A 16,554-nucleotide genomic window follows, 5' to 3' on the forward strand; every position below is an offset into this window, starting at 1 on the left:
GGATTATTATTATATGCTGTTTTATTGCTCTTGTTAGCCGCCCCGAGTCTGTGGAGAGGGGCGGCATACAAACCCAATCAATCAATCAATAAATAAATAAATAAATAAATAAATGCGGACTTCAACTCCCAGAATTCCCCACCTAGCCATTGAAATGGGGATTTCTTGGAGTTGAAGTCCGCACATCTTCAAGTTGGGTGAAGTTGGGAAATATTGCTCTTGTAGAGGGTTGTCAAACTCAATTTCATTGATGGACGTATCAGGTCTGTCATTGACCTCAAGGGCAGGTGTTTTGGGTTTTTTTTTTCATGGCCGACTGGGTGCGTGTGGCCAACTGGGTGGTCGTGGCCAGCCTAGCCACTCCTCAACCTGTTGGCATGTTACACTTTGCACTGCGTACACCGGGCTGAAGCCGTCCTTATATTTCATTCATTCATTCATTCATTCATTCATTCATTCATTCATTCATTCATTCATTCATTCATTTATTTATTTTATTAGATTTATATGCCGCCCCTCTCCGTAGACTCAGGGCAGCTCACAACACAATAAAACAGTTCATAACAAATCTAATAATTTAAAAATTTAAAATATTAAAAAAAAACCCCATTATTAAGCAGACATACGTACAAACATACCATACATAAATTGTATAGGCCCGGGGGAGATATCTCAGTTTCCTTTTCGCGCTAGGTAGGCCGTGCCGAAGCAATGTGGGCTGGCCCCTTACATTTTCCAGGATGACCCTGTGGGCCAGATCTGACCAAATTGTGGGCTAGGTCTGGCTTGTGGGCCTTGTATTTGATACCACTACTCTAGTAAGATTTCCTTTTAACAGATTTCAGGGTTGGCTCTTCTGTGGCTTGTGGACTTCAACTCCCAGAATTCCTGAGCCAATCATGTTAGCTCAGGAATTCTGAAAGTTGAAGTCCACATGTCATAGAAGAGCCAGCTTTGCCTACCCCTGGATTAACGGATGATTTGGAAGGGGTCTTGTAGGTCATCTAGTCCAACCCCCCTGCCTAAACAGGAGACCGTACATAAGTGAAGGGGAATCTTTTTTCCCTCGGGTGCCAAAAGAGCATGTGTGCGCACTATTGCACATGCACGAGTGCCCACACCTGTAATTTAATTCCCAGGGAGGGCAAAAACAGCTTCCCCTACCCACCGGAGGCCTTCTGGAGGCCGGAAACGGCTTGTTTCCCAACTTCTGGTAGGCCCAGTAGGCTTGTGTTTTGCCCTCCCCAGGCTCCAAAGGCTTCCCTGGACCCAGGAAGGGTAAAAATGCCCTCTCCCATCCCCCTGAATTTCTTTGGAAGCCAGAAATGCCCTCCTAGAACCTCTGTTGAGCCAAAAATCAGCTGGCCAGGACACACATGCACATTGGAGCTGAGTTAGGGCAACCATTTGCATGCCAGCAGATATGGCTCCGTATGCCACCTATGGCACCCATGCCATAGGTTCGCCATCACTACCCTACACCATTTCTGACAGGTAGAAGTCCAGTCTTTTCTTGAAAGCCTCCAGGGATGAAGCTCCAACAACTTCCCAACTTCAAGGCAATTTCTGTTCTATGGGTTGATTGTTCTCAGAAAATTCCTCCTTATTTCTTGGTTGAATAGAAACATAGAAACATAGAAACATAGAAGTCTGATGGCAAAAAAAGACCTCATGGTCCATCTCGTCTGCCCTTATACTATTTTCTGTATTTTATCTTAGGATGGATATATGTTTATCCCAGGCATGTTTAAATTCAGTTACTGTGGATTTACCAACCACACCTGCTGGAAGTTTGTTCCAAGGATCTACTACTCTTTCAGTAAAATAATATTTTCTTATGTTGCTTTTGATCTTTCCCCCAACTAACTTCAGATTGTGTCCCCTTGTTCTTGTGTCCACTTTCCTATTAAAAACACTTCCCACCTGAACCTTGTTTAACCCTTTAACATATTTAAATGTTTCGATCATGTCCCCCCTTTTCCTTCTGTCCTGCAGACTATACAGATGGAGTTCATGAAGTCTTTCCTGATACGTTTTATGCTTAAGACCTTCCACCATTCTTGTAGCCCGTCTTTGGACCCGTTCAATTTTGTCAATATCTTTTTGTAGGTGAGGTCTCCAGAACTGAACACAGTATTCCAAATGTGGTCTCACCAGCGCTCTATATAAGGGGATCACAATCTCCCTCTTCCTGCTTGTTATACCTCTAGCTATGCAGCCAAGCATCCTACTTGCTTTTCCTACCGCCCGACCACACTGCTCACCCATTTTGAGACTGTCAGAAATCACTACCCCTAAATCCTTCTCTTCTGAAGTTTTTGCTAACACAGAACTGCCAATGCAATACTCAGATTGAGGATTCCTTTTCCCCAAGTGCATTATTTTACATTTGGAAACATTAAACTGCAGTTTCCATTGCTTTGACCATTTATCTAGTAAAGCTAAATCATTTACCATATTACAGACCCCTCTGTAATTTGATTGTTCTCAGAAAATTCCTCCTTATTTCTTGGTTGAATCTCTCCTTCTTTTGCCTGATACTTTTACAAAATCAGGCTCAGCTCAATGAACCCATCAACTTTCTTCGCAATGGAAGTACTGGTCCAGAGACTGGAACCTGTTTGGTCTGGTGGTTATAATCCTTTCTTATTCCTACATCCTTGCAGCTGATCTTAGCACCCATAGCCGGAAACTGACCCTTCGTTTTGAATAAAAAGGCCAGGGGCGAGGTTTCAGCCTTTAAAAATCCCGGCTGCAATGTGCTACCCTACAAGAAGGGCATTCTGCCCTCCAGCCTCGGTGGCAGATGTCCCTGATCCTTCTATTCTCACCCAGGGGGAAAACCCAGCCCTCTGTGTGTATCCTATTATAAGCACCCCTGTGGGGAAATAGCTCTGCACATGTTTTTCAAAGGCACAATGCTTCGCCTTGTTCCCACCCTTCAAGGCTGATGCTAAACTGTTTGAGAGTTTGTGGGGGTTTTAAAAAAAAATATATCGCCCAGGTGATTTTTTAAAAGAGGATCAAAAGTGGCTCCAGGTAGTGAAATCAGCATTATCAGCAGGAACAAAATAAGAGTGCCACCACTGTTGTCTTTTTCCTTCTTCTTCTTCTTCTTCCTCCTCCTCCTTTTCTTCTTCCTCCTCTTTCTTCTTTTCCTTCTCCTCTTCCTCTTCCTCCTTCCTTTCTCCTTCTCCTCCTGCACCTCCTTTTCCTTCATCCCTTTTCTTCTCCTCCTTTCTCCTTCCTCCTCCTCCTCTTGTCCTCCTCCTTTTCCTGTTGAATCATTCTCCTCTTCCTCCTCCTCCTTTTTCCCCTTCTCCTCATCCTCTGCCTTCTTCCTTCTCCTGTTGAGTAATTATCCTCCTCTTCTTCTTCTCCTTTCCACTCCCCCTCCTCCTGTTGAGTAATCCTCCTCTTCCTCCTCCTCTTCTTCTACCTCTTCTTATTTCTTTTCCTCTTCCTCCTTCCTCCTCCTCCTCTTCCTCCTGTTGAATAATTCTCCTCCTCTCATTCTTCCTTCTCTTTCTTTTTCTCCTTCTCTTCCTCCTCTTCCCTCCTCTTCCTCCTGTTGAGTAATTATCCTTTTTCTTCTTCTTCCCCTTTCTGCTCCTCCTCCTCCTGTTGAGTAATCCTCCTCCTCCTCTTTTTCCTCCTCCTCCTTCTGCACCTCCTCCTTTCTCCTCCTTCCTCTCCTCCTCCTCTCGTTCTTCCTTCTCTTTATTTTTCTCCTTCTCCTCCTCCTCTTCCTTCCTCTTCCTCCTGTTGAGTAATTCTCCCTTTGCTTCTTCTTCCCCTTTCTCCTCTTCCTCCTCCTGTAGAGTTCTCCTTCTTCTTCCTTCTCTTCTTCTTCTTCTTCTTCCTCCTCTTTTTCTTCTTCTTCTTCCTCCTCCTCCTCCTCCTCTTCTTCTTCTTTCTCCTCTTCTTCTTCCTCTTTTTCTTCTTCTTCTTCCTCTTTTTCTTCTTCTTCTTCTTCTTCCTCTTCTTCTTCCTCTTTTTCTTCTTCTTCTTCTTCTTCCTCTTTTTTTTCTTCTTCTTCTTCCTCCTCCTCCTCTTCTTCCTCCTCTTCTTCTTCCTCTTTTTCTTCTTCTTCTTCCTCTTTTTCTTCTTCTTCTTCTTCCTCTTTTTCTTCTTCTTCTTCTTCTTCTTCTCCTTCCTCTTCCTCTTCTTCTTCTTCCTCTTTTTTTCTTCTTCTTCTTCTTCCTCCTCCTGTGGAGTAATCCTCTTCCTCTTCTCCTTCTTCCTTGTCTTCCTCCTCCTCCTCTTCTTCTTCTTCTTCCTCTTCCTCCTCCTCCTGCGGAGTAATTCTCTGGAGGGTTCTAAATGTTCAACCCCCCCCCCCCAAAAAAAAGATGAAAGAGAAGGAAGAAACCGCTTCGAGGGGGGGCATACTTATAAATCTTCCTTCTCACCCCCTCTCCATCCCACAGCACACCCTCAGACCAGACGATCAGGCCCTTCATTGTTGCATCTGTCATCTAATCGAGAGGGACCTTCTGTTAGCAAAGCACACAGCGTATGTCTTCAATGACCCTGGGGGGGTCAAAGGTCACTTATTATAAATGGATAATGAGACCTAATGCAGTGTTCTGAGCCCGGACAAAGGAAGGGCTTATCCGTAGCCCCTTGCGGCTCGGACCATTCAAGCTTTTATTCCTCCCAAACCCCCTTCGCCTTCCCCGCCGCACCCTTAATGGAGCCAAACAATTGGCAGAAATGCTATACAGAGGACTGGAAACGGAGAGAGCAAACGGGCCGGGTGTTTGAACTCTTGATAGACAGATACAAATCGCGACCCTGAAATGGCGCCAGAACTCCTTTTAACCGCTGGCAGGGCAGACACCCCACTTCCCCCATTTGCCGGCAATTAAACGGACTGACGGAAGCGATCCCGCATCAAACCCCGGGCCACCACGGCTCATGCGAGAGAGAGAGAGAGAGAGAGAGACGAGAGAGAGAGCATTGACGTGGCGGCTGCAGGTAAACAGAGACTGGGCCTTTCAGAAACAACCCCTCCTGGGGTCCCTGTCCCTTTCCCCACCCATATTCCCCCCTCTTCTTAGAGCAGAGAATGATCAAGCCCTCAGAGGTCTTACAGTCCAACACCCCTTGTGCAAGGCAGAAACACAGAAACATAGAAGACTGACGGCAGAAAAAGATCTCATGGTCCATCTAGTCTGCCCTTTATATCTATTTCCTGCGTTTTATCTTAGGATGGATATATGTTTATCCCAGGCATGTTTAAATTCAGTTCCTGTGGATTTATCAACCACATCTGCTGGAAGTTTGTTCCAAGGATCTACTACTCTGTCAGTGAAATAATATTTTCTTTATGTTGCTTTTGATCTTTCCCCCAACTAACTTCAGATTGTGTCCCCTTGTTCTTGTGTTCACTTTCCTATTAAAAACACTTCCCCTCCTGGACCTTATTTAACCCTTTAACATATTTAAATGTTTCTTCGATCATGTCCCCACCTTTTCCTTTTGTCCTCCAGACTATACAGATGGAGTTCATTAAGTCTTTCCTGATACGTTTTATGCTTAAGACCTTCCACCATTCTTGTAGCCCATCTTTGGACCCGTTCAATTTTGTCAATATCTTTTTGTAGGTGAGGTCTCCAGAACTCAGAAGGCCCTATATCAGTGATGGTGAACCTATAGCACGGGCGCCACAAAGTGGCACACAGAGACATATCTGCTGGCGCACGAGCCGTTGCCCTAGATCAGAGGTCCCCAACCGCCGGTCCGCAGACCGGGACCAGGCCGTTGGGGTTTTCCAGCGCGTCCGCGGCGGCGCTGCCCTCCCCAGCAGAGGACATTATGCAGGACAGGGTGGGGCGTCGGGCAGGGCGGGGGAGAATCAGGAGGCTCCTTTGGCGGCTGGGGGCTGCCTGGCTTTGTGATTTTGGCTGGGGGGAGTTAGGAAGGTCCTACTTCTCCCCCCCCCCAGCCAAAAACTCAAAGCCTATCTGCTGAATACGGGCGATGAGCGGGACGAGCGGCGCCGAAGCTGGTGGCTGTGGCAGCTGCTGCAAGAGGCTTCTGCGCCGCTCTGTCCCACTCATCGCCCCGTATCCAGCAGATAGGCTTTGAGTTTTTGGCTGGGGTGGGACTTAGGAAGGTCCTACTTCTCCCCCCCCCCAGCCAAAAACTCAAAGCCTATCTGCTGGATACGGGCGATGAGTGGGACAGAGCGGCGCGGAAGCCTCTTGCAGCAGCTGCCACAGCCATCGGCTTCGGCGCCGCTCGTCCCGCTCATTCCCCGTGTCTGGCAGAAGCTGCTGCCCGAGTGCTCTTGGCTGGCGGGATTCAAAGTGCTGGGGTGGGGGGTGTCCTGACAGCCCCCCCCCACCCCAGTGCTTCGCCTCCCGCTGGGACACCCCCCACCCCAGCACTTTGAATCCCGCCGGCCAAGAGCACTCGGGCAGCAGCTTCTGCCAGACACGGACAATGAGCGGGACGAGCGGCGCCGAAGCCGGTGGCTGTGGCAGCTGCTGCAAGAGGCTTCCACGCCGCTTGTCCCACCCATTGCCCGTATCCAGCAGAAGCTGCTGCCCGAGTGCTCTTGGCCGGTGGGATTCAAAGTGCTGGGGTGGGGGGGTGTCCCAGCGGGAGGCGAAGCACTGGGGTGGGGGGGCTGTCGGGACACCCCCCACCCCAGCACTTTGAATCCCGCCAGCCAAGAGCACTCAGGCAGCAGCTTCTGCTGGATACGGGCGATGGGTGGGACGAGCGGCGCGGAAGCCAGTGGCTGTAGCAGCTGCTGCAAGAGGCTTCCGCGCCGCTCTGTCCCACTCATCGCCCGTATCCAGCAGATAGGCTTTGAATTTTTGGCTGGGGGGTGGAGAAGTAGGACCTTCCTAACTCCCCCCCCCAGCCAAAATCACAAAGCCAGGCAGCCCCCAGCCGCCAAAGGAGCCTCCTGTTTCTCCCCGCCCTGTGGAGAAGTGTGGAGGGCTGCGTCACTAAGCTCCACCCCTCCATAACCCCACCCCCATATGACCAAAGCCCCCCCCCCCCCCCCCCGGGCCGTGGAAAATTGGTCTAGCTTAAAGCCGGTCCCTGGTGCAAAAAAGGTTGGGGACCTCTGCCCTAGATCATAGAAATATAGACACATAGAAGACTGACGGCAGAAAAAGTCCTCATGGTCCATCTAGTCTGCCCTTAGACTATTTCCTGTATTTTATCTAAGAACGGTTGCAAGAACTGGGCATGGCTAGTTTAATGAAAAGAAGGACCGCAGGAGGCATGAGAGCAGTCCTCCAATATCTCTGTTGTGGTTACCTCTGGCCCGGCTCCTGCCCCAAGGACTGTGGATGTGGGGGAGACATCCACATGCTGCAGGCCTGTTTTGCGCCCCCCCCCGGTGGAATCTGCTGATGAAGGCTCCCCTGACCAAGAAGACATGAGTGACAGGGAGGAGAGTGGGGCAGACAGCTCAGGAGGAGAGGAGCCTTCATCAGCAGATTCCACCGGGGGCAAAACAGGCCTGCATCCGCAGTCCTTGGGGCAGGAGCTAGGCCAGAGCTAACCACAACACGCAGGGGGCTGCACATGGGGAACATTGAATTATGGGTGTGGGCATGTGTGTGTTGAGGGGAAAAGCTTTGCCATCATTATCATCATTAGTGACTGTTCAACCTTGCAATGGTACTGAAAAAAGCAACTTCGGTCTGGTTTCACACTTACAACCGCTGCACCATCCTCATGGTCACCTGATCGAAATTTGAATACTTGGCACCAGTTGCCATGTTCGGGGGCGGGGAGGGGTCGTGTCAGCCCGTTTTGCAGCCTTCTGACCAGCAAGATTCACCTAACAACCTTGTTACTCGCTGAATGATGGCAGCGATTCACTTAACAACGGTGGCCCGAAAGGTCGTAAAATGGAGCAAAACTCACTTGGCAAACGTCTCTCTTGGCGATGGCCAGTTTGGACGTGACTGTGGGTTGTTAAGTTGAAAATGACCTGCATTTTAGAAACATAGAAAACATAGAAGACTGACGGCAGAAAAAGACCTCATGGTCCATCTAGTCTGCCCTTATACTATTTTCTGTATTTTATCTTAGGATGGATATATGTTTATCCCAGGCATGTTTAAATTCAGTTACTTTGGATTAATCTACCACGCCTGCTGGAAGTTTGTTCCAAGGATCTACTACTCTTTCAGTAAAATAATATTTTCTCATGTTGCTTTTGATCTTTCCCCCAACTAACTTCAGATTGTGTCCCCTTGTTCTTGTGTTCACTTTCCTATTAAAAACACTTCCCTCCTGGACCTTATTTAACCCTTTAACATATTTAAATGTTTTGATCATGTCCCCCCTTTTCCTTCTGTCCTCCAGACTATACAGATTGAGTTCATTAAGTCTTTCCTGATACGTTTTATGCTTAAGACCTTCCACCATTCTTGTAGCCCGGCTTTGGACCCGTTCAATTTTGTCAATATCTTTTTGTAGGTGAGGTCTCCAGAATTGAACACAGTACTCCAAATGTGGTCTCACCACACTCTTCCTGCTTGTTATACCTCTAGCTATGCAGCCAAGCATCCTACTTGCTTTCCCTACCGCCTGACTGCACTGTTCACCCATTTTGAGACTGTCAGAAATCACTACCTCTAAATCCTTCTCTTCTGAAGTTTTTGCTAACACAGAACTGCCAATGCAATACTCAGATTGAGGATTCCTTTTCCCCAAGTGCATTATTTTACATTTTGTTTTGTTTTTTTCCTGATGTACGGAAATATTTCTTGAAGGTTGTTCAGGGTTCTTCCCTCTTCCCTTCCTTTAATTGTGAAATTAATTTATAATAAATTAATTTATCGGGCCCACCCTCTTCCCTACAGAAACAACACCCCCCAGTTAGCACCAAAGGTCTACATCTACAGCAGCCGATTGGATTACGTGTTTCCACTTTGCCGCCTGCGATCTGGAGATATTAAATTAAGAGTCTCCTCTCCCCCTAGGCCCCCCCCCCCAAGGTCTTCATGCAGAAATCAAGCCTCGGAGAAGGCCAGAGGAAAATTGGCACATCTTGAGCCAGCGAACCTCCAGGGGAAAGAAAATGCATAGAACCCAGGAAAAAGATGGAGGAGTCATCGGAAGGGCAAGGTCAGGTTTGAAAATGAATGTCGCCCTATATATCTGTGTGTACATACACATACACACACACACAACACTGGGCATGGATAGTCTAGTGAAGAGGAGGTCAGAGAGGACATGATAGCAATAATAATAATAATAATAATAATAATAATAATAATAATAATAATAATAATAATAATGTTGTACTGGTCCTTAGGAAACTTCTCAAGGTGAAGCAAACTAAGGACCAGTACAGAAAAACTGTAACTCGATGTCGTATGGACAGTTGGCGGAACAAAGCATTGCATGGCCAATTCTTGGAGAAGATTGAAGGCAAAGGGGATAAAGAAAAGACCTGGTCTTGGCTTACAAGTGGAACACTTAAAAAGGAGACAGAAGGACTAATACTGGCGGCCCAAGAACAGGCCATTAGAACAAATGCTGTCAAAGCCAGAATTGAAAAATCAACAGACGATCCAAAGTGCAGACTCTGTAAAGAAACAGATGAAACAATCGATCACATATTCAGCTGCTGCAAAAAGATTGCACAGACTGACTACAAGCATAGACATGATGCTGTGGCACAGATGATCCACTGGAACTTGTGCCAGAACTACCATTTACCAGTAGCAAAGAACTGGTGGGATCATAAGCCCAAAAAAGTGGTCGAAAATGAGCAAGCAAAACTACTGTGGGACTTCCGACTTCCGACTGACCGAATTCTGAAGCATAACACACCAGACATTGTGATCATGGAGAAAAAGAAAGCATGGATCATCGACATCGCAATCCCAGGAGACAGCAGAATTGAGGAGAAGCAGCTAGAGAAAAGAGTGAAATACGAAGATCTAAAAATCGAGCTGCAACGACTCTGGCATAAGCCAGTGAAAGTGGTCCCAGTGGTACTTGGCACGCTGGGCGCAGTGCCAAAGGATCTCAGCGGACATTTGAAAACCATCGGAATTGACAAAATCTCCACCTGTCAATTGCAAAAGGCCACTTTACTGGGATCGGCAAACATAATTTGCCGCTACATCACTCAGTCCTAGGTGCTTGGGAAGCACCCGACTGGAATGATATTAATTAAAGGATGGTAAAATAGCAACCCTGAACTAATAAAGCAATAAGATAAATACACAATATACATTGTTCCAATAAATAAAGGGAACACTCAAAGAACACATCCTAGATCTGAATGAATGAAATGTTCTCATGAAATCCTTTGTTCTGTACAAAGTTGGGTGTCAACAAGCTGAAACTCAATCCAGACAAGACGGAGTGGCTGTGGGTTTTGCCTCCCAAGGACAATTCCATCTGTCCGTCCATTACCCTGTGGGGGGAATTATTGACCCCCTCAGAGAGGGTTCGCAACTTGGGCGTCCTCCTCGATCCACAGCTAACATTGGAACATCATCTTTCGGCTCTGACGAGGAGGGCGTTTGCCCAGGTTCGCCTGGTGCACCAGTTGCGGCCCTATTTGGACAGGGAGTCATTGCTCAGAGTCGCTCATGCCCTTATCACCTTGAGGTTCGATTACTGCAACGCTCTCTACATGGGGCTACCTTTGAAAAGTGTTCGGAAACTTCAGATCGTGCAGAACGCAGCCGCGAGAGCTATCGTGGGGCTTCCTAGATTCGCCCACGTTTCTCCAACACTCCGTGGCCTGCACTGGCTGCCGATCGGTTTCCGGTCACAATTCAAAGTGTTGGTAATGACCTTTAAAGCCCTTCATGGCATTGGACCAGAATACCTCTGGAACCACCTTCTACTGCACGAATCCCAGCGGCCGATAAGGTTCCACAGAGTTGGCCTTCTCCGGGTCTCATCGACCAAACAATGTCATTTGGCAGGCCCCAGGGGAAGAGCCTTCTCTGTGGCGGCCCCGGCCCTCTGGAATCAACTCCCCCTGGAGATTAGAACGGCCCCCACCCTCCTTGTCTTTCGCAAGTTACTCAAGACCCACCTATATCGCCAGACATTGGGGAATTAAGACATTTCTCCCAGGCTTTCTTATATTTTATGTTTGGTATGTACGTGTTGTATGGTTTTTAAATTGTTGGGGGTTTTTAATGTAATTTTATTATTAGATTTGTTCCATTGTTATACTGTTTTTATTGTTGTTGTGAGCCGCCCCGAGTCTTCGGAGAGGGGCGGCATACAAATCTAATAAATGAAATGAAATGAAGCTGAATGTGCACAACAGCCTGTGAAATTGATTGTCAATCAGTGTTGCTTCCTAAGTGGACAGTTTGATTTCACAGAAGTTTGATTTACTTGGAGTTATGTTATACTGTTTAAGTGTTCCCTTTATTATTTTTTTGAGCAGTATATTTGTAAAGATTTTGTAAAAGAATGAAATGAGAAATGAGATGAGGAATATGTGAAAATGCCTGTAGGGTAATATAAAAAAAACTTTTATGGAAAAAAAATGTAGTCATAAGGTGAGGACTACATGGTACCTACACTTTCTATAAAAAGATAATTCCTGGCATTGTCTGGCTTTCTACCTGATGCCACGGCCATCCACCCCCCCAATCTTAGGAAAGGGAGGGAGTGCCGACAATTTATTTATTTATTTTATTTATTTATTATTTAGATTTGTATGCCGCCCCTCTCCGCAGACTCGGGGCGGTTCACAACAAAGTGAAAACAATTTACAACAAATCTAAATTACTGTTTAAAAATATTTAAAAACCCCATTTTCTAAACACACATACATACAAACATATCATTCATAAATTGTATATGCCCGGGGGAGATGTCTCAGTTCCCCCATGCCTGACGACAAAGGTGGGTCTTAAGGAGCTTACGAAAGGCAAGGAGAGTAGGGGCGGTTCTAATCTCCGGGGGGAGTTGGTTCCAGAGGGCCGGGGCCACCACAGAGAAGGCTCTTCCCCTGGGTCCCGCCAAACGACATTGTTTAGTCGACGGGACCCGGAGAAGGCCCACTCTGTGGGACCTAATCGGTCGCTGGGATTCGTGCGGCAGCAGGCGGTCTCGGAGATATTCTGGTCCAGTGCCATGAAGGGCTTTAAAGGTCATAACCAACACTTTGAATTGTGACCGGAAGTTGATCGACAACCAATGCAGGCTGCGGAGTGATGGCGAAACATGGGCATACCTAGGTAAGCCCATGACTGCTCTCGCAGCTGCATTCTGCACGATCTGAAGTTCCGAACACTTTTCAAAGGTAGCCCCATGTAGAGAGCATTACAGTAGTCGAACCTCGAGGTGATGAGGGCATGAGTGACTGTGAGCAGTGAGTCCCCGTCCAGATAGTTTCTCCGGCCAAGTGTGGCGTGAAACCAGAGAGGAAAACTGGATTTGAAACCCACTGTGTAAACGGGAGTTGAAGCGCAGACAGAAAGCAAGGAGGTGCCATTGTTGCTGGCATTGCCCGATGATGTAGTAGCTCTTGAGGACAAAGGAACATGCCTGTAGATTTTTTTTTTAATGTTGTTTATGAGTCTGCTTCTTGTTTACCTTAAGGGGGATTAGGACTCTGTCCACTTTCGGATTCCGTCTTCCAAGAGTGACAATTTGACCACACCGTCATTGCTTTCCGCAGCTTTAATTACAGTCTCCAAATGCACTCGCTTCTGGCCAACCCTTCGGTGTTTTGGGGGGATTTAAGCAAAATAAACGTAGGGCCACAAACATATATCAATCTAAAGGGATGCTGGATGGGGCTTTTCGAGGATAATCCTTTCCAGAGCAGAATTAAAACAATATCCACGAAAACAGGATGCTCCAAACAGAAACACACCGTGTTGAGTAAATAAGATATGGAGCCAGAGAGTCACAGAAAGTAATTATGCTGAACTGTTTAAAAAACAAAAAATCAACGATAGAACTCCAAAATGGAAGCTAACGAAGGAGTAGGCACACAATCCATTTTAACAAAATTAAAGACCTGAAAATCATCTATGCTGAAAAGAATGTACAGTTAGATTACATTAGATTAGATTTATTGGATTTATATGCCGCATTACAGTAGTCGAACCTCGAGGTGATGAGGGCATGAGTGACTGTGAGCAGTGAGTCCCGGTCCAGATAGGGCCGCAACTGGTGCACCAGGCAAACCTGGGCAAACGCCCCCCTCGCCACAGCTGAAAGATGGTTCTCTAATATGAGCTGTGGATCGAGGAGGACGCCCAAGTTGCGGACCCTCTCTGAGGGGGTCAGTAATCCCCCCCCAGGGTTATGGATGGACAGATGGAATTGTCCTTGGGAGGCAGAACCCACAGCCACTCCATCTTATCAGGTTTGAGCTTGAGTCTGTTGACACCCATCCAGACCCCAACAGCCTCCAGGCGCCGGCACATCACTTCCACTGCTTCGTTGACTGGACATGGGGTGGAGATGTATAACTGGGTATCATACCCCATACCCCTGGATGATCTCACCCAGCGGTTTCATGTAGATATTAAATAGCAGGGGGGAGAGGACCGACCCCTGAGGCACCCCACAAGGGAGTAACCTCGAGGTCGACCTCTGACCCCCCACTAACACCGACTGTGACCGACCGGAGAGGTAGGAGGAGAACCACTGGAGAACAGTGCCTCCCACTCCCAACCCCTCCAGCCGGCGCAGAAGGATACCATGGTCGATGGTATCGAAAGACGCTGAGAGGTCAAGAAGCACCAGGACAGAGGACAAGCCCCTGTCCCGGGCCTGCCAGAGATCATCCATCAACGCGACCAAAGCAGTTTCATAATTCATCCACATGTGTAATTCCCATAATCTTTGCTTATGTTTTAGTTAATCCTTCTTAGCTAACGGTAGCAGAATGGAGTGAAAGGCAGCAAAACTCACTTAACAATGGTCTTGCTTAGCAATAGACTTTTGGCTCGATTTAATGAAAAGAAGGACCAGGGGAAACGTGGTAGCAGTGTTCCAGTATTTAAGGGGCTGCCACAAAGGAGTCAACCTATTCTCTAAAGCACCTGAGGGCAGAACAAGAAGCAATGGGTGGAAACTAAACAAGGAGAGAAGCAACTTAGAACTAAGGAGAAACTTCCCGACAGTTAGAACAATTAACCAGTGGAACTATTTGCCACCAGAAGATGTGAGTGCTCCAACACTGGAGGTTTTTAAAAAGAGATTGGACAACACTTCCTGCCTGAGCAGGGGGTTGGACTATAAGACCTCCAAGGTCCCTTCCAACTCTCTTGTTCTGTTATGCTGATTGTGGTCATAAAGTCACACGAAAAGGAAGAAAGCTACAGACCAAATTCCATTCATGATATTCTTTTTTTTAAAAAAAAGAAACAACAATAAGGCCGACAGAACATCATGGGAAGAGCCTTCTCTGTGGCGGCCCCGACCCTCTGAAACCAACTCCCCCCAGAGATTAGAATAGCCCCCACCCTCCTTGCCTTTCGTAAGCTCCTCAAAACCCACCTCTGCTGTCAGGCATGGGGGAATTAAGATAATCTTTCCCCCTAGGCTTCTACAATTTATGCATGGTATGTTTGTATGTATGATTAGTTTCATAACAAGGGTTTTTAGCTGTTGTAGTATTGGATTTTTACATTCTGTGTTTTGTCACTGTTGTTAGCCGCCCCGAGTCCACGGAGAGGGGCGGCATACAAATCCAATAAATAAATAAATAAATAAATAAATAAATAAATAAATAAATAAATAAATAAATAAATAAATAAATAAATAAATAAATAATAATAATAATAATAATAATAAAATAATAAAATAATAATGTGTTGGGCCTCCCTGAAAAAAAAAAAAGGACCGTTGCGTAGATACTCACAGCCAAGGAGGAGATACTGGTAGCACTGGACGGAATCTGCAGCTAGGAGCAGAGGGTGATTCAAGTTAAAAGGCGGCTGCAGTTCATTCCATTGGGGAGTTCTGCGGAAACGACACAAGAATATTAATATTTCAGCTGGAAGAGAATGAGGGGGGGGGAGAGAGAGTGGGGAAATCGGCATCTGTGTCATCGCGTCCAATTATTTATGCAAGAGAATACCGTGTTTTTCTAATTATTTAAAGTCACTTGCTCCGAGCGTGGACTATTTCGAGGCAGATGGGGGGAAAGGGGGAAGCCCGATCTTCAAAATTCTGCATTTTCAAGGGGGGGGGGGGGAAAGGATTTGTGCAAGGCACTAACTCGCAGGGAGATGGCTGGGCTATTCTTCACACTTCCGTTTCTCCTTAAAAACAGATAGGAATTGGATAAAAACCTCCTTCCAACGCTGGACCAATTGTCCTTTTAGATCAATGGTTCTCAAACATTCGAATGCTGCGACCCCTTAAAACAGTTCCTCATGTTGTGATAGAAACATAGAAACATAGAAGTCTGACGGGAGAAAAAGACCTCATGGTCCATCTAGTCTGCCCTTATGCTATTTTCTGTATTTTATCTTAGGATGGATATATGTTTATCCCAGGCATGTTTAAATTCAGTTCCTGTGGATTTACCAACCACGTCTGCTGGAAGTTTGCTCCAAGGATCTACTACTCTTTCAGTAAAATAATATTTTCTCATGTTGCTTTTGATCTTTCCCCCAACTAACTTCAGTTTGTGTCCCCTTGGGGGAAAGATCAAAAGCAACATGAGAAAATGTTATTTTACTGAAAGAGTAGTAGATCCTTGGAACAAACTTCCAGCAGACGTGGTTGGTAAATCCACAGGAACTGAATTTAAACATGCCTGGGATAAACATATATCCATCCTAAGATAAAATACAGAAAATAGTATAAGGGCAGACTAGATGGACCAGGAGGTCTTTTTCTGCCGTCAGACTTCTATGTTTCTATGTTTCTATGTCTTAGGCGACCTCTGTGAAATGGTCATTCAAGCCCCAAAGGGGTCCTGACCCCCAGGTTGAGAACCACTGTTCCAGATCAATGTCCTCTGTTTGTGCCGTTGGCAGCTTCCTTCAGGTGGTTGCTCCCATCGTTTGCTAATTTACAGGTTACAGATTAACAGAGCTAGAAAGGACCTTGAAGGTCATCTAGTCCAACCCCCAGGGTCCGGAAGGAGTTGGGCGGCCTATAACTTAAATAACTAAGTAAAATAAGTAAGTAAGTAAACAAATAAGTAAACAAACTAGGATAGCCTAGAGAAAAGGAGGGCCGGAGCGGACATGATAGCAGTCTACAGGTATACGAGGGGTTGCCACAGAGAGGAGGGAATCATTTTATTCTCCAGGGCACCGGAGGGCCGGACGAGGAACAACGGCTGGAAGCTGACCAAGGAGAAATTCAACCTGGAAATAAGGAAGAACTTCCTGACAGTCAGAACGATCAACCAGTGGAACAACCTACCAGCGGACGTTGTGAACTCCAATACTATGGACATTTTTAAGAGGAAATTGGACTGCCATTTGGCTGGGATGCTATAGGGTTCCTGCTTAGGCAGGGGGTTGGACTTGATGACCCGCATGGTCCCTTCCAACTCTAATAATCAATTGATCAATCAATCAATCAATCAATCAATCAATCAAAAATAAA

At 46.5% G+C, this 16,554-nt stretch overlaps 1 protein-coding gene across 1 annotated transcript in view; it reads right to left on the reverse strand.

The window, feature by feature from the left end:
- BCAS3 (BCAS3 microtubule associated cell migration factor) overlaps positions 1-16,554 on the reverse strand; it is an 845,338-nt gene that overhangs the window by 410,548 nt on the left and 418,236 nt on the right. The window contains 1 exon segment of the mRNA XM_070735381.1: positions 14,849-14,949. Within this exon segment, the coding sequence (XP_070591482.1) occupies positions 14,849-14,949 (101 nt within the window).

The sequence above is a fragment of the Erythrolamprus reginae genome, chromosome 1, assembly GCF_031021105.1.
Source record: "Erythrolamprus reginae isolate rEryReg1 chromosome 1, rEryReg1.hap1, whole genome shotgun sequence".
In the NCBI taxonomy this organism is placed as follows: Eukaryota; Metazoa; Chordata; class Lepidosauria; order Squamata; family Dipsadidae; genus Erythrolamprus; species Erythrolamprus reginae.